This window comes from Rhinolophus sinicus, linkage group LG09 (assembly GCF_036562045.2).
Source record: "Rhinolophus sinicus isolate RSC01 linkage group LG09, ASM3656204v1, whole genome shotgun sequence".
Taxonomy (NCBI): domain Eukaryota; kingdom Metazoa; phylum Chordata; class Mammalia; order Chiroptera; family Rhinolophidae; genus Rhinolophus; species Rhinolophus sinicus.
In genome coordinates, this window is record NC_133758.1 from 88,483,450 (window position 1) to 88,506,388 (window position 22,939).

The window sequence follows — 22,939 nt, forward strand, 5'->3', positions numbered from 1 at the left end:
AAAAATTTTAAATTTGTGGTTTCATTATTTTTTATTCATTTTAAATTGTAGGGAATTTTTGTTTTGTTTAATCTTAAGAATAGTTTTAATACCTAGATACTTGAGCCACGAATGTAATCAGAATAATACTTTAATCCTAGTTAATCCACATTATTGACTTTCTGTGCCTACATCAGCAACAATAGCAGAATGTCTGGTACAAAATCTCTTGTGTGGATACACATACTCACTGGCCAAGTCTGATCTAGAAATGAACTATACTCTTTTGAGATGGTAGTTTTGCTGAAGAGACTATCTAGGGTCTTGCTTGATCCTTATAAGAGCAGTCTGGTTGCACTGTCTCTCATCTAATTTGTAAAATGAAACTAGGTCAGATCAATTACAGATAGTTGTAACTCCCTCTAAGTGGTCTGTAAGCCAGGACTGGTGTTATTACAATACATAGTTCCTCTGTCAAAATAACAAGAATTCACTGTCTCTATAATGGCAGTAGAATTAGAGTATGAGAACTTAAGAATCCTATCTTCTGTAGAATAGAAATTATAGTTTTAAAAAGGTAGATACTATAGGGTGTGTGTCTGTGGGTGTTTGTTAAGCTTTGGGGCAGGGAGGTGAGAGTGAGAATTAACAGTAAGGACACCGTGTTCCAGATCTCAGTTATAAAATGGGGTTGGGAGCAGGGATGGAGAACAGCAGTCAAGATAAGCTCAACATTTGCTTCCCTGTTTAACTACCAAGAGTTTTCGTTTAAAAAATGAACTGTTGGAAATTGAAAAGGTAAATTGATGTGCTTTCATTAGAAAGATGTAAAATGAGTCCCAATTCCTTAAGAGAAGATAGAAATGAAACATCAGAGCCAGAAATAATTACACCAGTGGAATACTTAACCAATAACAAAACTGCTTCAAGAGGTGCCCTGTTACATGTGGTATTCAGTTTGTTTTGCCCAGTGTTATAAAATGTCTCATGTACTTCTGGGAAAGCAAAACAAAACCAGAACTGGGCAGTGTACTCTCTCTACTCTAATTGAATACACTCACAAAAAAGAGGCAAAATACTGAAGAAATTGAAGACGATCAATGAATCCATTTGCCTATGATAGTAAGCCATTCTGAAGGTGGATATGGTTCATGGAGAGAATTCAGAGTGAACTGTTTCCTTTTATAATTATATTAGAAAGAATATAGATCTTGGGCTAGACAAAGTTTAGTTTGAATACTGTCTGTACCACTTAGACATTTTGTGAGGTTGGGAACTTTAAAATCTTCTTTTTTTGTTTTGTTAGTTTCTCCACCTGTTGAATAACCAAAATTATTCCTTCTTCATAAAGTTATTGTACAGAGATTCCTTTCTTGAAGTTGTCACAATTTCCTTGAAAAGTAGAAAACAATATTTGCTTAAAATCTTTGGAGAAGAAGTGCCATATAAAGAAAATAAACAGGACCAGCCTGGTTACACATTACTGTATCCTCTGAATGCATTTTAAAATTAATTTCTGCCTCTCCTTCTTGAAAGGTTCCCTAATTATGTGAACTGCGTTAGAGTTTTTGTTGCATGTGAAACACCCCTGGATAACTGCACATACTCCTTTCCTGTAGAATCATTTACAAGTGAAAATGAAAAGGTGAAAGTAAAGGATTAGTTCTATTTGGTTGGTGGTTAAAAGATTCATTGAGATCTCTATCGCTACCTCTACCTCTGTCTCTGTCTCTGTCTCTTTATATTATGTCTGTATATTCTCACCACCTTAACTTACTTATTTTCTGTTTATTTTGAAATAATTCAAATTTACAGAAAAGTTGCAAAAATAGTACAAAGAGCTTTTTGTTTTACCATTTGAGAGTAAATCAGCAATATGATGTGTCATTACTTCCAAATACTTTAGTGTATATTTCCTAAAAGCTGTGTATATCCCCTATATCACTCATCAAAATCAGGAAATTCACTATCAAAGCCATACATTTACATTTTGTCCAAATGATGTACTTTATAGCAAAAAGATCCAGTTCAGATCACATGTTGCATTTAGTGTTCATGTCTCTTTAATCTCTTTCAATCTGGAATAGTTCCTCAGTCTTTCCTTTCAACATGTAGGCACATTTGAGGATTACTGATCAGTTATTTTATATAATATCCCTTAGTTTGGGCTTGTCTGACCTGTCCTTGAAATTACATTTAGGTTATGCATTTTTGTTAGGCATATCACAGAAGTGATGTGTTCTTCTCATTGCATCCTCTAGGGTACTGCACGATTCCTATTTGTTATATTATAGAGATGTTAACCATGATCACTTAAGGTCATATCTATCAGATTTTGCTACTGTAAAATTACTCATTCTCTCTTTGTAAATCAGTATTTGGGGGGTGGGGCTTTGAGACTGTAATATCCTGTTCCTTATCAACCTCCCACCCACTGGTTCTAGCATCTATCTTTGTTTCTTGGCTGAATTAACTATTACTATGAGAGTTGCCAGTAATTTTCTAATTCCTTCATTCCTTCTCCATTCATCAGTTGGTGTTCCACTACCAGGAAAAGCTTCCTCTTCTCCTTATTTATTAATTCTTTTATTTATATCAGTATCTGTACATGGATTTTGAAAACTATTATTTGTGGATATTGTTAATGGACATTGAATGGATATTTTAATATGTTATTGTAATTATTTATTTTGATACGTAAACTATTCCAGTTTGGCCAGTGGGAGTACCTTCCAATTGTCCTCCTCATTCTTTAAGCGCTTTAGGGCACAGGGAGATGACCCAGGCCCATCTTTACCTGCCTTTACTTCAGTTGTCCGAACCAGCCCAGTGCTGTCACAGCCTGCCCACATCCTCCTCTCCTCACTTGGGCTGCAACATCCTGACACTGCCTATTGCTGGGGACTCAGTTATTCAGGAAGAGAGAGAGGAGGAAAAATTGGGAAATAAAAATACTAGCTCACCAGTCCTGTAGAGGAACAGATATTTGGGTAATTGGAAATGATGGATAAGCCCCAACTAATTTATTTATTTTACTTTTGGAAGGTGTCTTAGTCCATTCGGGCCTCTGTAATAAAATGCCAGAGAATGGGTAGCTTATAAACAACAGAAATTTATTTCTCACAATTCTGGAAGCTGGAAGTCTCAGATCAGGACTCCGGCATGGTCGCCTTCCTGGGAGGGTCCTCTTCCTGGTTCAGAGCAGGTGACCTCTTGCCAAGTCCTCACATGATGGAAGGGGGCTAGGGAATCTGTGTGGGGTCTCTCTATAAGGGCACTAATCCCATTCAGGAGGGCTCCACCCTCATTCCTAATCTCCTCCCAAAGCACCCCATCCCCTTCTAATACCATCATTTTAGGGGTTAGCAGTTCAACATAAGGATTTTGAAGGGATGTTTTCAAACCATAGTAGAAAGTTTTTGTTTTCTACTGATATTTGAATATAGGTCCATTTACTGTCTTTGAGAACTTGGCCTAAACCAACCAAAGTTCTCCAGCTGTTTATCTCATTACATGTGTGTACTGTCTCACAACCTGGGAAACTTCTTATCAAGCACACTGTTTGCTCTAATCTTAGAATCAGGCTTAACAAAGAACCCTGTATTTGATGCTTTTCTTCCTGACTTGTTTTGCTATGAGATGGGTAGATGCACGGTGTACAGAGCAGTTGGCACTGTATAGAGAAGTAAGCATTCAGTATTTTCCTCCTCAGGAAGCCTTGTTGGGAGAGCTACTTCTTGCTCTTTCCTAAAATTGTGAGGCTCTGCCAGTTGCCACTGTGCTGTTTCCAGGGGCTTCACTAGGGTGAGTGTGCGTTCTCCTAGGGTGAAGAGGGAGAATTTGACAGCTATAGGAGAGAGGCCTGCTGTATTACGTCTGGAGGTGGTTAAAGTGGGCAACTGGGAAAAGAAAAGGAATTTGATTGAGACAGGTTGATTTGAAGGAAGCAACAACTCTCAGACAACTTTGTATAACAGCTGATTGGTTAGATGTTTCTCTTTTCCATTTAAGCCTTACAAAAATGTTACTGGAGATTGGAACTTTTTTTTTTTTTTATGTGTTGCAGTTAGGCACATGTCCAAATGAATTCTAATTTCACTTAACCAGTCCCTGGAAGACTACTGAATTTATTTGAAATCATTAGTCATGAGGATATAAATATATAGTGGATATTTAATAAATGAATCCTAATTTTAGAATATCAAATTTATGAATCTGAGCAATTCTGTGTAATTTGGTGGTAATGAATGAGAGATACAAATTTAAACTTGATAAACCATATACAATTTTCATAACTCTAAAACGACAAGTGCTTTTACTATTTAACCAGTCTTGAAGTTAGTGATTCCTTCTTAACAAATGAAAAGACTGCAAATTTTTCTGAATATTACAACTATTTTTAGAGGAATTTTTAAAATATCACAAATATGTCAGTCTATATTTCTAAGGTAGTACTATGATTTTAAAGAAGGTATTTTTAAATTTGTCAAATAATTATCAATAATAAACTTAAAACTACAGCATTAAATACAATAAAATAAAAATACTTTATCAGAATTGCTTTGGAATCTCAGCACCGCTTATATTTCATGCAATTACCTCAAACTCACTGTAACTACACAGAACCTGGTGAAATCTCTTCTCTGGTTTCAAAGTCACTGTTGACCCTTTGTCCTTGTTCTTCTATCCTTACAAACTGCTGGGAAGTGTTTCCAAGTCTCTTCGAGCTGGACTACCTTGTCCTTCATTATTGCAGAAATCCTGTCCAAACTTCACATTAGAGCTGTGATTATTGATCTCTCCTTAAGCCTTTTGTTCAGCCTCTACCGTTCACCCACTTCTAAGAGCTATTAATAAACATATTTTTTACCAATCATAGGGCATCCCCTTCAACTTCCTTTATATATCCCGTAGTTTCATCAGAAACTTTTATTTTTCTGAGCCTATCTCTCACCCTCCTCTTGACAATGCCACGTTTGCTGTAATGCCTGTCAGAAAATAGCCATTTCATAGGACCTAGTGTGTGCATACTTGGTGCCAATCTCTGTACTAGATGCTGAGAACATTGTGGCAAATAAAATAAGCACGTCCTGGTGGAACTGGCAGTCTAGTGGGAACAACAGCTATTAAACAAGTGAGTGCATATAATTAAATGATTGCAAATGTGTCAGGTGCTTTGGAGAAGATTGTAGGGGGGCATGGGTTCTCTTGGGGGAGTTTTGAGACAGTGAGGTTGGAGCTGAGATGTGAAAATTGAGTACATAATAGCTAGTTGAGGAACATTTCAAAGAATGGGCCTTGCTCTTTCCATCATCACTTCTACACTGTGATCAAGCAAATTCTCCTGCTTTTTAGCCATGCCACCGGCTCACTCTCACCAGGATGCTTCTTCCTTCAGTGGGCGTTTGCCGTGTAACACCTTTCAGATTTTGTGCCATCGACCTGTTTTGGAGCTCCAGAGGTCAATATCCCCCAGCTGTTAGATTAGGATCTACCAGTATCTGGCCCTCAGAGTCTGATTTGTGCACTGCCTCCTACCCTGTTACTCTCTTTTCTTTTTTCCCTTAACTCTTCCGATTTGGTGGGATTTCTATGGGAAAAAGAAGGACCAGCCAGCAGTGGGGACCTCAGTTTATTTGTTGATTTGAACCCCTTCCCCCAAACACCTGGATTTCATTGTCAGCTTCCCTCTGCATCCTAGTGACATCAGGGCTTAAGGGGATTGAAAAATGTCTCTTCTTCAGAGGAAGTTTAGGTATTTTGCTTTCGATCATTAAAGGACACACATATTAGCTGTGAAGTTCTGCATAATCTATAATTGTGCTTTATCAGTTTTTCCAGTACTTCATATTTCAAATTTCTTGTTTCAAGTTATTCAAAAATGTCAGTTTTTATAGCCAGTAGTTGAGATTTTTATAAAGCATAGCATATTGACATTCAGTATTACTACTGTCATTACCTGAGAAGGTAAATGCAAACCAGCTTGCAGGTACAGGCCACAGAAACAGCTTGATGTACTAGTACAGAGTGATCAAGTGTGTTCTCCTGGTATATTGGTTATCATTTTTTGTGTGCATTGTATCATTTTAAAGTTCATTGTAACGGGACAGCTGGTCAAACCATTTATTACAGCTGGGCACTTTAGTAAGCCCTCGCCTACCCTGGAGCAGAGAGAAAGAAAACACACAATTTCTTTATCTTGATTTTTCCTTTTTTCTTTATATATAGATTTATTAAAATGATAACATGAATATGGGATAAAAACTAAATATAACAGCTGTATATAAACACTTATTAGAACAAAACTAAAATGGAAAATACACTATCGACCAGTAGTAGACTTATCTTTAACTTATACCATTTTATTGCTCTAAATAGAGGATAACACATCTTATTTTTAACATGTTTATATTTAATTGTTGTAAAGTACACATAAGTTTTATCATCTTAACCATTTTTAAGTGTACAGTTCAGTATTGTTACGTATACGCAGTGTTGTAAACCAGTCTCCAGATCTCTCTTCATCTTGAAAACTCAAACTGTACCTGTTAAACAACTGTTTATCTGCCCCTCCCTTCTGCCCCTGGTAACAAGCCTTCTGCTTCCTGTCTCTATGAGCTTGACCGTTCTGGGCACCTCATGTAAATGGAATCATACAGTATTTGTCTTTTTGTCGCTGACTTGTTTTACTAGGCATAATGTCTTCAAGGCTCATCCATATTGTACCATATCCTTTTAAGGCTAATAATTTTCCATTGTATGTATACAGCACTTTTGTTTATCCACCTTTTGTTTATCCTCTGGGTTGCTTTTGGCTCTTGTGAATAATGCTGCTATGAACATGGAGGTACAAATATTTCTTCAAGACCCTGCTTTCAGTTCTTTGGGAGCTTACTGAGCCCCAACCTAAGCACTGAGATGCATCCTCTCTAAATATTTAAACAATGTGGGAGGGAAGGAGAGAAGGAGGAAGGGAATAGTTATTTCAAAAATTAGGCGCATGGTAATGTGTCAGCCATGTAAGGTTATCTCAAGTCGGCCTCAGTGTTTCTCAGTGTTGTCCGTGAACCCCCTGCGTTAGAACCTCTTGGAATGCTTGCTAGAATTTTAGATTCTTAGGCCCTTCACCAAACTTTGCAAGTTTGAATCTCTTGTGAGACGCAGGAATTTGCACCCCAGGTGATTCTTACACACACTGAAATGTGAGCTGCACTGCCCCACTGCAAGCAGATGTCCCAGAAATTTCCTCTGTTTATGCATATGAAGGCCCTGCTCTCTGTTAACTTTCAGCCCCTGCTTTCCTTTGGGGCACACTCATCCCAGGCTAGCCCATGATTCCCTTTCTTTCCCACTCTGTCTGTATATTGTAGCCCAATTAAAAGTTCCCTAAATTTAGCAAAGACTGGCCAGGCCTGAGTTTGCAACCCTAAACTTTGATCCAGGCCCTTTCAGGGTCCTTCCTCAGGATGGTAATTGGTGATTCACTGTTGCTGTCTGCCTGCTCCTAGTCAGTGGACCAGTGAAGGGGTTAGGACTTCCTCCCTCAGGCCTCGCTGCTCCTGAGTTCTTAAAGGGACCAAATCTCTTTTCTTACACGAACACTTTAAATATGGCATAGTAGCCTGTGACCCTCAGGACGAATGGAACACATTTATATCTTATAACCGATGACAAGTGCGCTATCTATAGCTTCAGTGAAACCAACCAGCTTCTTTTGCATTTTGAAATCAAGCTCTCTGAATTCACCTAGTTATCATCACATCCTGCCACCTCGTCATGTCTGCCATGTGTGGCTTTGCTTCTAATTGTCATCTGTAATTTGCGAGTGATTCATTTGTCTAACATCAACTTTTCTTCAAATAATGTTGGTGCCTTTTCAGAAGTATTCTCTTCAGACTTTTGTGTGACACAAGAGCAGGTTTAATATTTGACTTCCATTAAAAGTAATAATATTGGCTAATATACTTTTTATTTTTTTAATGAAGGGAACAAGGGCAAAAAAAAAAAAAAGCCCTCATAAGGAAACTTGTTTTGTTATAGTTGGCCACTTGTTTTCATAGTGTGCTCCATACAAGTTTCTATTCCTTAACTGACTTGGTACTCTCATAATTTTTAGTTTTTAGCTCATTTTTACATCCAAATTTCATGATTTTCATTTCCTTGTTTGAAATCCAGTTTGTAAATGCTGTGAGGGCAGAGATGGTATTGCTCTGGTTCACATGGTGCCCAACGTGATATATGGCACATAGTAGGTGCTTCACAAATGTTTGTGGAGTGAGTGAAATTTAACTTGAAGCTGATGGCAATATATTTCATATACTGCTAAACATTTTCTTTGCAGTTTTCTGTTGTACTACAACTCTTTCATCAATCTATGAACTAAATTTCCTTTTTTTTTTAATTAAAGTTTATTGGGGTGACAATGGTTAGTAAAGTTACATAAGTTTCAGGTGTACAATTCTGTAATATATCCTCTAGATAGCACACTGTGTGTAATGAACTAAATTTCAAGAGAATGAGAAGCTTACCTACCTAATATCTCTGGTTGGACCAATTGATGCTGCAGGTGAAAACACAACATTTGATCTCCTGGGGTCACTTCTTTCTCTGTTGAAAACTGACTGAGCAGAACTCCTAACGCCAACCATTAATTTCACAAGTTTATTCTATTGTTTGGAAAGGAGACTGAACCCGCATAGTGTGAGTGACTTGATGCCAATAGATTTCCAACCTCGCTTTGCATTATTGGTGATGGATCAGTGCCATCATCTTCACCCACAACAGACAGCACATTTGAGTCTTTGTTTCAAGATGCCAGATGACCTGGTAGAGTGAGCCTTATTTTTTTTCCTCTTTACAAATTGAGGCTTCAAGCTGTGCGCACTGAAAATCCTTCCCGTGTCAGTTCTGTTTGTTTTCAGCAGAGCCTGTAGAACCTGTCGTCAGGGGACCGCTCAGAGCAGTCCTCGTAGAGAGTTCTTTCAGCAGCATTTTGGGATCTAGGGTCAGGAATGGTTGGCCCACCTCACTCTCGCAGTATATAAATTTACTCTGATTTAGGAAAGATTAACAAAAAAACCTTTGACGGCAGATTTGTACAGCACGATACAGGATTGTACAAATGTACAGGGACAAAATGAACTCAGCCTTTTGTGTTGCTAGTCTCCAGCCTACAAGTAAGAATGCCTAGACTTAACTGCTTAATATAGTGTTAAATGCTTAAATGATGTTTTTGGATTGCTTTAAGATCTTCCAGGAAAATTATTACCCATAGCTACAAAGTAACAAGACTCAGACCTAAAGACATCTGTGGAATTCCAGGACAAGTTAATTAAGAGCAGGCCCGTAGGACTATAAGTGTGTCTGACCTCAGTTAGATTCGCTGGTATTCTTACTTCCCTGAGTAAAATGCTTTTAGGTATTCAGTGTGACCCTAACGTTTTAAAGTAGCCAGCATGGTTTTTACCTCTGTGATTTTAATAGCAGTCATAAGGTAAAACTCTAACATGATGCCTAAAAGTTGTATATAACTATGTATTAAAATTAAGATTTCCACTAATAGCTCATAAAATAGATTGCCTATTCTATTGAACTCTTAAATTTTTCTTCATATTTTAACAAACATTTATCATTTTTCTAGAAGCCCTTATTGGGGGTGATAAGGTGGAGAGAGAGAGAGAGAGAGAGAGAGAGAGAGAGAGAGAGAGAGAAGAATTATATTTCTTATTGCCCCTTCCTGCCATACTGTCAAATCAACAGATGTTTATCAGGAGTATTCACTTCATTATCAGAATGATGCCAGTGTATTAGTTGTATTCTATTCTTAGCGAATTTTGTGTGTAGAAATTTTGGAATGCTAAATTAATAGGCTCTTGGTGCCATTTTAATTTGCTTTTCTTTGATTCCTAGTCAGCTTGAACCTTTTCTCCTACATTTGTTTGCTAACTGCATTCCTCCCTGTATGGTTTAGCTGTTCCTACTCTGGCTCATTGTGTGTGTGTGTGTGTGTGTGTGTGTGTGTGTATGGGGTTATAACAGTTGTCATCAGAATCCTGTCCTGACAGCAGCAGCTCTTGGGCAGGACACATCTTCAGCAAGCAGCACTTTTGCTCTATTCCTCCTTTATTATGGTGGGAGTAAGTGGACAGTATTAGGAAAAGTGGAAGAGCAAACTAAAGTGAGCTGGGGAAGACTTAAATATAAAGTGTATCAAGCTAAGTTGGATAAATTAACTGAAGTTTTAATAAGTAATGGGAAGCCCCATATTAGTAATGATTTGGTATTGTCAGTAGACTTGGATTTTAACACCAAGTCTGACATTCCTTTTTTTTTTTTTAAGATTTTATTGGGGAAGGGGGACAGGACTTTATTGGGGAACAGTGTGTACTTCCAGGCCTTTTTTCCAAGTCAAGTTGTTGTCCTTTCAATCTTAGTTGTGGAGGGCGCAGCTCAGCTCCAGGTTCAGTTGCCGTTGTTAGTTGCAGGGGGCGCAGCCCACCATCCCTTGCGGGAGTCGAGGAGTCGAACCGCCAACCTTGTGGTTGAGAGGACGCGCTCCAACCAACTGTGCCATTCTTAAGTGGATACAATAAAGCCAACTTCACAACACAGCCGTGAGCACTAAATGAGATTACACGGGAGGGCCCCTCCTAGCACCTCTGAGATAGTGACAACAGCTACATGACAAAGGTACAACAGCAGTTGACACCAACACAAAACCTCTGTCTTTCCCCAACTCCTATCCCTTCTTCTCTGCAATTAGGGTTTAACATGTTTTCTCATTTAGCCTTTATAACAACCTTATTGTTTATTATTATTCCCATTTTTTAGATGAGGAAATTGAGACTCTGAGAAGTTAAGTAACTTGCACAAGGTCATGGACTGGGTAAAGGATTTGGGTCGAGATCTGTCAGATTCCAAAGCCATTCTCTGGCCAAAGTGCCAGGCTACCTAGTGTAATGAGTGTGTGACTGAAGGATGAAAAGGAGTTAATGGGGTGACCATCCCACCATTCTTTCCACTACTTCACTTGGTGAATGACTAATAAGCAAACACTCCCAGAGGGTATTTGAATTTTCAAAGAGGAGCTCATTAACTCTAATGAATCTCTCTAATTGGTGAAATTTGTGGGGGAGATATTTCTGAGCACTGGGGTTTTCTCCTGTCTTCAAGGTGCTTGGCTATCCTTTTCTCCTCTGTAGATTATCAACTGTTCTGGCGTCAAGAATTGTGTAGTAGAATAGTCACATGATGCTGATCTGGCCCAAATGCAACTGAATGGATGAACAGGGAGTTGTGAAAAGAATCATCTAAAGGAAAGTAACTGTGGGGTAGTATTGTGTAAAATGAATGTGCAAGAGTTAAGTAACAAATTTGGCGATGTTGAGGGTCTTCTAAAGAGTCAGGTAAAAATAATACATTTCATAATCAAATCTAACTTTGGAAATGTTATATCAGCATTTTCCATAGTATGTTCCTAGACCTCTTCAAGGTGTTCATTAGGTGAATAAAATGACTTCTTAGTCAAACATGTTATAAAAAAAAATTTTTTTTTTAAATTTCTTTGCTAAAGAATTTCTCAGCGCCTTTAATATGTTAAAGTGCATTGGGCTTTCAGCTTCTGGCCTGGGAGACCACGGTGAAACTTTCTTTGGTCATCCTGAACCCTGTTCATCCGACACCAGCAGCCTCCACCACGCCGCCAAAGTTCCAAGGACATCAAAGTCGTATACCTGAGGTGCACCGGTGGGGAAAGTGCCACGTCTGCCCTAGACCCCAAGATCGGCACCCTGGGTCTGTCTCCAAAAAAGTGATGACTCGCCAAAGCAACCAGTGACTCTGAGAATTACGGTGAAGCTGACCATGCAGAACAGATCGGCCCAGATTGAGGTGGTACCTTCTGCCTCCGCCCCGATCATCAAAGCCCTCAAAGAACCTCCAAGAGACAGAAAGAAGCAAAAAAAGAGAAAAAAAGAAAACCAATAAGCACAGTGGAAATATCACTTTTGATGAGATTGTCAACATTGCTCAACAGATGTGACACCAATGTTTAGCTAGAGAACTCTCAGGAACCACTAAAGAGATGTTGGGGACCGCCCAGTGTGGGCTGCAATGTTGATGTCCGCCACCCTCATGACATCACAGATGACATCATCCGTGGTGCCTGCCATGGAATGCCCAGCTAGTTAAGAACTACAGAGAAAACATTTCCATTAAAAATCATTTGACAACAAAAATAAAATGCATTGGAAATCAACTGAAGGGGAACACATTCTAGGTTCTTCACATAATTTTGACTGAAAAAAATATTTAGAAATATTTTTTCCAGGTGAACCCCTTGAAACTAGTGTTTTGTAGACTGCATTCTCAGATAGGGATTTCTAGATAATTCCTCTCTAATCAAAGAAAATAGTTTTCTGTATTAACAACTTTTCGTTGCAGGCAGTATGCAACCCTGTCCACACCAGCCCATTTCCAGTCTTGTTGGACTCTAGGGCAGTCCAAGAATAACACCTCTTTTCCCCAGATAAGATCTGAGCAATTTACAAGCAAAAACAAAGAAAAAAAGATGGAGACCCAATTCTCATCTTTATTGCCTATAAAGCTAGTGTTGAATGTGACTTCTATCAAGGAGCAAATAGGTTTCCTAATCCCAATCCCAGAATCACATTGAGCTCCATCCAGTTACAGGATATGCGAGGCTGGGGCAGCCTCCCCCAAGGTCCCTGTGGGAGGTCATTTCAGACAGTCCTGTGTTCTATGTTATCCTCCCATTCTCGGAGGGAAGAGGAAGAGGCAGAACCATGCAGCCACATCCTCCCAAATCACCAGCCCATGGACGGGAGAGTGGAGGGAGGCCTGGTGTGGGTGTTACCTGAGCTTCCTCCATCCTGAAGGAGACCTAACGAGTGAGGTCACTTCCTCCCTCATCCACTACCAACCCCTCCACCGAAACAAGTCTCCTATGGCTGACCCAAATAGGCATCTAGGTTCCCTCCAGTCACTGGGGAGTTCTTTCTATCTTTCCTTACTCCTAGTGCTCACCCCTACACTACCGTTTCTCCTCTCCCTCAGCCCACTTCACACAGGAGAATGGGATCATGATGATGTTCTAATCACTGTCCCTTTCTCATCTCCTTGTAGAATTCAAACATGACTCAGCTTTTTATCCCTGGAAAGGTGGAGTACATATATTCTCTAAAACAGGGCTCCGGAAACTACAGCCTGACACCTGTTTTGGTAAATGAATTTTATGGGCACCCAGGAACACTCATTGATTTTTATATTGTCTGTGGCTGCTCTCAACGACGATGGTAGAGTCCAAAACTTGTGACCGAGACCACATGGCGCACAAGGCCTAAAATAGTTACTATCTACCCGCCCTTTACAGAAAAAAGTTGCCAATCCCTAATCTAAAATATAGATGAATTTCCCTTCAGTCTAAGTTCTGAAAGAGCTTCATTAATGTGTATATGTAGCTTTTATCATTTACTCACTCTAAATAAAAACTACATTTTAAACCAAGAAAATCACATGGTTGTAGTATAAGAGAGATTTTTACCTCTTCTAAAATTGTGTCTATCCTTACAATCTTCTGGAAAAGTATCAAAGGGCTTGTGTGTTTGCTTTGAAGGGCCAGAAGGAAGGACAGAGGCTTGCCCTGGCCAGCCATATGTGGTATCATCAGCAGAAAGAAAGATCAGATAATGGATGGGGCCTATGGGAGAAAAAGGGAGTAGAGAGGTGTGCAGGGGCCCAGGGAGTTGGACCAGCACAAGATCCTGTCTTCAGAGAGTGGGAGCCCTGGGCTCTTCTCTTCATAGCCTGTTCCCTAACTCAGAGATCTGATTCCTCCCACCTTAGCCCCCACCCCTCAGAACCTTCCACAGAATCCCAGGAGATGTCAGGAGACTGGGTGCTGCTCCCACTGAGACTGCCTTCTACCTGGGAGACCTTGGACATGTCACTGAATGCTCCGCCCCTTAGAGTTCACTCACCTGTAAACTGGGGGGTTGGAAGTGAAGGATGTCTTACTGAGCCACAGTGAGAATCAAATATTGTATAAAAAAGGCTTTATGAAATGTAAAGTACTGTGAAAATGTTGGTTGTTTCTATTTTTTTTTTAAATAGCTGACTTGCACGTGAAATTTTCGACTCTATCCAGATATAAATTAGAATTAACTGATGTTTGAAAACCGAAGTACCTTATTTCACATTGGTCACATGCATCTTTATTTATTATTCAAGTATCTAATTTTCATGTGGGTTATAAAAAATAGGTAAAGTAACTGAATTTTTACCATGATAGAATGATTCTTCAATGGGAGAAAAAAAAAACTTCAAAAATCGTATTTCTCTGTGACCTGTTTTTGGTCTTTTTTCTGTTTGTCATTTGTGTAGTTTTCATTTTGTGCCTTTGTTTATACAGAATAATCTTGCAGATGGCATTTTTCCTTGTAATCAGTCCTATCTGAGTCATCGACAGACATGGCATTTCAGTAAATAGTGATTCGACAATCGCTTCCAGGCAGATGTGTTGTGTGATATCAGCAACACTGGCTAATAACCTTTCTGGTTATTCAGGCAGTAGGGAGAGATAAAGTTTTGTATAAATACCTCGGAATCAGAAAATGGCAAAAGAAACCCATTAAATGCTTTTAGCCAAATACAGTGTGTGGCTATGGGATGGAACAATAATCATTTTAAAAGGTAAAAAAAAAAAAATCTTTCATATTGAGTGATACATAATTTTCTTACGAACATCATGCGTGGGAATTATGAAACACACCTCGACCTCATTTTTACAGACTTGAATCCTTGGTTGTTCATGCTGCCATGGTCTCCACCTCTAAACTCCTTATGCCTTGATTTTGCCACCTCTAAATTGGGGGTTGATTATCTGATCCCTAACTTTCAGAGAGAAGCTGGATTTCTAAAAATCAGCCTCTTTTCGATATGCAAATAAATGGTCAGTTTAAACAATTGCTTAAAAAAATCACTCAAAATGGTTTTGTGAGAGTCTAGGTCACAAGAATAGGTTGTTGGTTTTTTTTGGTTTTTTTTTTCACTTAACGATTATTAACTTTATAATCCTATAGCTATAACACAAAAGTTCCTACTGCTTTTGTTTCAATATGATTTTTTAAGTCATTAACTGTTTTTAAAATTTAGTAAGTTATACCACAATTATGGATCACTAGTAACAATACATTATAGTGGTATTTAATGAATTTGCCATTTAAGTTTTACAAATATGTTTTAGAAGAAAGAGACTAAATATATGCTCAAATACAGTTTTTATTACATACCATTTATATTCATCACAGTTTTATAGACTGGAAGCTATAAAGTGAAGTTCACTAATTTATTCTGCTAGTATTTGTTGAACACCTATTATGTGCTGGGTCCTGCCTAGCAATTATGTTACACATAGCTAAGAACAAAGTTTATAGGCTGGAATAAACATTTTGGGGAGTTAACTTAAAGTAAAATACCTATCTTAAGTAAGTAAACTACCAATTTAATTCTTCATGATTTTAGAATTGAACAGAATTTTCCTTTATAATTTTCATGAGGCTCTTCCTTGATTATAGCCATTGTAAACTAAACTTTTGTGTTTCATATGGAAAAGTTAAGCTCAGCCAAGACTTTCATACTTTATCTCCAGTCAAGACTTGGGACCTTCCTTATGTTAACAAATTCCTAACCTTTAGTGTCAGCCACATCATCATCTGTGAATTTTGTAACCTCACCCGTTGTAGAAATTCCTGAGCTGGCTTAAATTTATGGGAAGTGCAGTTTACAATTTACTAAGTTAACCTCTCATTGTGCTTTAAAGAAGGAGGATAATTGTTTCTTTACTTACCATGTGTTAATCACAGATCATTTGTGCTAATAATATAGGTCATTAATAAATTAAATTATGCTTATACTTATCTGACTATGTTTATGGTTATCCTATGTCTCTGGAGCCAGTCTAGTCACCAACTTCACTGAGTAATATAATCCACCCAGGTACCAGCCTTAGGAATCAAAATATTAACTGAAGGCTAATTTATGAATTTGTTTATAGTTCTTTCCTGCTGTAAAGTTTGTTTGACATTGGTTAATTATTACATACAACATATCTACCTACGCTAAAGCAAATCCGCAGAGACACAAAAACTTACAGAGTAATCCTTATTATAAAACTAATTTGGGGGACAGTTATTTATATTATAAATACTTTTATTTGAAAATAATTTGCCTTATTTTTAAGTTGTAAGCCTTCCTAGTTTACTTCACATATGACTTGATTTACAAATGTGAATTCACTTGATTTTTGCAGAGTAAACCTGTATAAAGCAGGATACATTTCTGGTTTAGGTTGTATGTATATCTATTTATGGATGATTTATGGGACCTCTATAAAATTACTGCTGTTAAAAACCAACTTATTTTCTTTGTAACAAAGGAAATAGTAGTCGACTCCATAATGTGAAACATATAATAACAAAAGATATTTCAAATAAATAGATCATTGGGCCTTAATAGTATAGTAAAAAAAAAAAAAATTTTTGTTTTGTTTTTTCTTTTGCTTCTCAGGAGAGACAGCAAATGAGCGAAGAATGGAAGCAAGAGGTGAAACTTCAGATGTAGAAGGCAGTCAACCTTTGGAGGTAAGTGAAACTCAGTGAGTCCACTTTGGGCTAAAGCTGAACAAGTCATGAAGATTATATATTTCTCTGAGGATAAATAGTAACTTCCACTCTTGCCATGCAGACAGGTGTCTCGATACCAAGGAACAGGTGACCTACTCAAAGTCAGGGGATGACAGTAGAGGGAGTGACTTCCCAAGTGCTAAGCTTTTCCTTGTGCTGGAAATGGAAACTTTATGTTGGGGGGAAAACAAAGAGGAGTAGAACACGCAAGTTAAAACATTTGAATTATTTTTAAGTGATTATTTTCTAATACATTTGACTAAATAGATAAGATATGAGCATATAAAGAAAGGTTTAAAAATAATCTATTCAGAACTATATTACATTACCATTTCCAACATCAAAATGCAGTGCTTGACATTGTTTAGTAGAAAGATTAGGGTTCTTTTCCACGTGGGACAACTATTTGCTCTTTGAGGGTACTTGAAAATGTCGTTAAGGTACTTTCATATACTGGGAAGAAAAATACTAACATTCTGTAATCGCTAAAATAATCATTTAAGATTTAGGGAGAGTGTTAATTGTTAGAGTAGAAGGGATAACCATGAATTTTGAGACTTTCTACCCCTCTACTTGTAGCACTGAGGGTATTAGTGTTTACAGCTGAAGTGGGGTCCGGAACCTGGCCTGTTCGGTTCATCACCACATCGCCAAAGCCTAGCACAAGTAGACAGTCAAAATGTTTGGTTGAATGAATGAATGAATATAATCATGAACTGTAAATAGAAAGTAATTTGTATTTTAAGAAGAGCGATCTTTATTTTTTTATATTCAGATTTTCCACAATGAGCAAATACTTTATAACCAAGAAAAAAACTTATTTAAAGAGGTGATGTAGGAAGTAAATTGGTGTAGAGGAAGAAAGAGTCATCTTTCCCATAAAACTGTATGTTCATTTTTCATGTGTGCATGCAACACATTTATTAAGCACTGACTGTATTCGAGGTGCTGTGTATATAGTGGGGACAAAAAGAGATACAAGGACAAAGAAATATATCCAGTCTCCACATTGAAGCAACGTGACCTTTTTTATTTATTCAAACATTTAGTGAGTGCTGACACTTGTAGCATCTTGGATAGGGAATAAAGGTTGATGTATTTGAAGTCTGGGAAAGAACCAGCAGGATGGTTTAGAAACCATCCAGGATTACTGAATTTAATTGCTTAGTTATGTGATTCACAGGAAATGTCTGTGGTACTCTGTTATTGTTCAAAGTTGATTCATTGATAGAAACACTTCCAAGATTAATTCTTAGGGAAAGAAGCTTCTGAGCTTATGATTCTCCCATATTTCAAACTAGCTCATTATTGTGCTGCTTTCTAGTCTCTCCATTATACAATCCATTCTTATTCATAAAGAGTAGATTTACTCATATAAACTCCTGCTATAACAGGTATTTGAAAAATGCCTTCTATTCGAATAGGTGCTGGGCACTCAGAGGGCAGTGTTTACTATGAAAGAGCTTACTTATGTGGGAAAAAAGAAATAAGGAGACTGCAAATGAGACCACAGGTTTAAATCACAGCACAAGAGGATAATAATAAAATACTTTTAGAGGCTATGTATGATTTGCCACAGAAAAGCCAAATAATCATTTACCTCAATCTTAAATGTCTAAAATGGAATTCATTATTCTTCTTTCAAGATCAAAAGCTAAAATATTGCTGCTTGTTCCCCACCTTACCCTCACCCCCTAGTCTACCTCGATTAGTCAAGGTGAGTCTGATCCAGTCTTATGAAAATGTCCATTGATAGATAATCGAATACAGAAGATGTAGTACATACAAACAATGGAATATTACTCGGCCATAAGAAAAGATGAAATACTGCCATTTGCGACAACATGGATGGATCTTGAGATTATCATGCTGAGCAAAATAAGTGAGACAGAAAAAGTCAAGAACCATATGATTTCACTCATATGTGGAATATAAATCTTGAAAGAAACAAACAAATAAGACAAACAAAAACTCATGGACGCAGACAACAGTTTAGTGGTTACCAGAGGGAAAAGGAGGAGGGGGAATGGTAGAAAGGGAAAAAGGGGGTCAAATATATGGTGATGGAAGGAGAACTGACTCCTGATGACGAACACATAATGCAATATATAGATGATGTATTACAGAATTATACACCTGAAACCTATGTAACTTTACTAACCAATGTCATCCCAGTAAATTAATTTAATGAAAATTAAAAAAAAATCGATGCAGAGGCTGATGACTCCCAAAGTATGTCTCCCCCTAGACTCATGCCCTGAGCTCTAGCCTATGCTAGACTGCTTATGTACCGTTTCACTTACAAGTTTCTAGATGGTTCAGCCTTTACTTAACAAAGGAGAACTATTGATTCCCAGCCCCACCACCCTGCAATTTCTCTCTGCTTAACTTTCCATTCTCTCTGTTGAATGTCACCATCATATAGTCATTTCGAATCAAAACCTCTGAGGTGCCCCCGGCTCCTTTCTTTTCCTCACTTTCCACATCCAGCCCATGAGTAAGTCCTGTCACCTTTCCCTCTCTGCCCAGAATTTGACCTTTCTCAACATCAGCACTGTTGGAACCCAAATATAAGCCACCACTTTCACCAGGTCTCTCTTCCTCCTTTAAGACCCCCTTAAGTCCACTCTCCACACAAAGACAAAAATATAAATCTGACCACATCACTCTTTGGCTTGAAATCTGCTGGCTACCCACTGTAATTCAAATAAACACTAGGCTCCTGACAGTGGAGGAGCCTAGGAGCTCCAAGGGGCTGCAAGGAGCTCTGTGTGCTTTCCAGTTTTTCTCCACCTCCGTCAAACCCCATCCCATCCGCAGCTGCCTTTCTGCCCCTTGATCATGTGAAGCTCTGTTCCACCTCAGCCTTTGCATTTGCTCTCTGTTCTTTACCAGAGCTTCACTTGGCTGCCTCCTTATTATTCAGGTCTTAGTTCAAGTGTCACTTTTCATGACTACCTCAGCTAAAGTATCCATCCCTCAGCCACTGTTACATAACCCTGTTTTATTTTCTCCAGCATGTTTACCACTATCTCAGATTATTCATTTGTTTACTGTTTGCCTCCCCTGACTAGAATGAAAACAGACCTTGTTTGCCTAGACTAGTGCCTGGTACATAGAAGGTGCTCAATAAATACATGTTAACTGGTAATTTAGATTTCATTTAATGTCATCTCTGTCTGCCAAGTTAAAGGCCCAAAATTCCCATTTTGATTCATTCTTCTCACCCTCTTAATCAAATCTATCAAGTCCTATTGATTCTACCTCTCAAACATCTTCCATATCCGGTTCCTTACACTCCAACTAGGTCCTCATCTGTTCACTAGACTGTTATTAAACGAGGAGTTTCTTTCCCAAATGTCTTTCTAAAAGAAGAGCAAGTTTTGTTACTTCAGGCCACAGTCTTGAAATCTGCAGAATAAAACTTGAACTCCAAACCCTGTTCAAATGTCACCGCTTTCGTGAACTCTTTTCCCTTCTTCCACATCCAGACAGAACTGCAAAGTCCTCTTACTACTACTTGTGTTGTCTGTAAGGAGGGGAGTACACCTTAATCAGACAGTATGTGTGAAATACTGTCACACACGTCGTGTGCCAGAGAGGCCATGTCAATGATTTCTGGATGGATAAATGAATAGATAAGTGGTCCTCTGCAAATGCTGATTTATGAGTAAAGCTCTTCATTAAATTCTGTTTTCCTTCTTATAAGCAGTTATTTTTTTCCCTCTCTGTTAAAAAAATATATATTTCTTAGGAGTTACCCATTTAAAAAATCTGTTAATTTACATTATTTTTGGCACTCTTACAACATTAGCAAGGAAATGTGTAATGATTTCAGTTAGTTTTAAAAAACAGACATACATCTGATTACAAAGTTGTAATTATACCCAGCAGGAAAGACTTTCATTATTTTAATTTTTAATGGCTATACAAGAAATATTGAAATATTCTTTATAATGAGAACACATTTGGTAAATAAGTACGGGGTTCCGTAAGGATTAAAAGTAATACTCTTAGTTGCCAAAATATAACTCACTTTTCTAAGGACCCTTTGGAGGTGGCTTTTAATATAACAAAATAGGTTTTTTGGTGAATTCAGATAAACATATAGAGGCCTACTACTTTTAAGGAATTGTTGGACAGTCCAATTGGAGGACTAGCCACCTCATTCTGTTCCTTTTTTCCTGTTGCCTTTCTGGGTAAATTTTGGCAGTGCGTGGTCATGACACTGCAGCTACTTAGACCCTTTTGCTTAGGCTAGGAGCCTGTTACATACAGCTCAAGGGGGATAAACCACTGGATTCAAGGGGGGCCTGGTTTTGAGTTTTTGCCTTTATGAATTATCTCTGTAGGAAATAAACATTACAAGTAAGCCAGTAGGTAGACATTCTTTTCTAATCTTAAATTGTGGAAAGTGTTTCATATTGTGAAAACTTGGAACCATATTAGTTACTAATTTACTAGTGGACCTATTCATGTTTGATTTTGTAGGTATATTTTCAGAGCTATGAATATGTAAATTTCAGGGGTTTTTAATATAATTTCCAATTTTAGTGACTACTAATTTTTTCCTAATTTTAACAGACACTTTTAGATTAAGTGTTTGTTGAACTTAAATTTCTTTTATATTTGCATTATAAAAATTATTTTTAAATTTGCATTTATTTTTAGTCTCTAAGACTGAGAATATGTTTATTTATTTAGCCACTGGCCTAAGATAGCAAAATACAAAAACACGCCAATAAAAAACTCCCCACAAAACCACAGTTCTATTTGTATATTTGTCTTGAGTGACAACTAATTCATATATGCATATAGAGCCACATATAAAATAATAACTAACAGATGGTATAGCTGCAAAGTAGGATTTATAAAGATTATATCAGCTGGTGGTATTGAGATGCTCTTGTGGTTATACTGACAGAAGACAGAAAAATTATTTATAATAATAAACTATGACACTAATATCCCCCCAACTTCTGTTAACCGAAGTAGCTTATTGCATATTTAATATAAATTTCTTAATGAAGACCTAAAACAATCTTACAGCCAATTTGTAGTAGGAAATTTAATAGACAGCAATTGCAAAAACAGTAATTAAGGTACTAGAACCAACAACAAAATGTTTGCTAAAATTAAGTGCATAATATTAGAATCCCTGGAAAGTAAAGTCAGGATTTGGGGGAGTGTGTTTATTCAGGTCATTTCAAGCGCACTCCCCAATCTAGTACACAGTATTTGTAATTTTGTATTTGTGTATTTGTAAATAGTTGAGTTATATGGGGAATTCACAGTTCAGTAATTTAGGGAACAAAAGTTAGTTTTTTTGAAAAGGTATGGAATGCATATATTAATGAAACATTCATTTTTTTCTTCTAAAGTGTTTTCATACTTCCCTTATGCCTTTTAACAGAGCTATGGAGGCTTTAGACTCTGTAGGGACTAATTTCCTTACTGCAAGTATTTCAGATAGTCATTCAAATGAATGAAAATGTCCTTGAGCTTTTTGAATACCATATGATATAGACTTGGGTTACCACTCCTTGAAAAGGGGAGTAAGATTATTCCATTAAAAACTGAGTTCTGTGTAGAAAAGAATTGGGATTGCCTGGTGTAGGAAAAAGGAGACTGGAGGGAACAATTTTTAAGAATATGTAGTTGCAAGAATAGCAAACATTCATCTACTGGATGTCAGGATTTCGGTTTTAAGAATTTTTTAGTATAACGTGGTATATAAGTTTATAAATTTAAAGTTTGGGGCTTATAAAGATGATAATGAAACTGTTTATTCTCACAATGTATTCATAGTCCAAATATAGGTATAGTGGGTATTGATATTGAAGGCAGTTTAAATTGGTACAACTATTTTTGGAAAGCATTTTGGCAATAAGTATCAAGAACCATAAAGATGTTAATATACTTTGACAGTAATTCCGCTTTTAGGATTCTAAGAAAATAACCTTTTAAATTCACATGAAGTTATATGTGCAAAAAGATGGCCATCTACTCAATGGAATATTTTTCACTTTTTATAAATGAAATTTATGATTCGTTTTCAATAAAATATGAAGACTCTTGGTTTCATAATTTCAGTTAAAAATATGAGATACAAAATTGTATGTACAGTATGGTTGCTGCTATGTAAAAACTGTGCAGGAAAAGATGATGTAATGCATGAAAACATAAGGTGTAGTTGCCTTTGGGATGATAGATACGTGGGTTAAATCATTCTTTCCACTGTTCTGATTTTCCAACTTGTC

General features: G+C 37.4%; 1 protein-coding gene across 1 annotated transcript in view; it reads left to right on the plus strand.

The window, feature by feature from the left end:
- Positions 1–22,939, plus strand: part of UMAD1 (UBAP1-MVB12-associated (UMA) domain containing 1) — a 191,273-nt gene that overhangs the window by 113,175 nt on the left and 55,159 nt on the right. Inside the window, exon 3 of the mRNA XM_019729780.2 lies at positions 16,564–16,637. Within this exon, the coding sequence (XP_019585339.1) occupies positions 16,564–16,637 (74 nt within the window). The remainder of the gene's footprint in view (positions 1–16,563; positions 16,638–22,939) is intronic.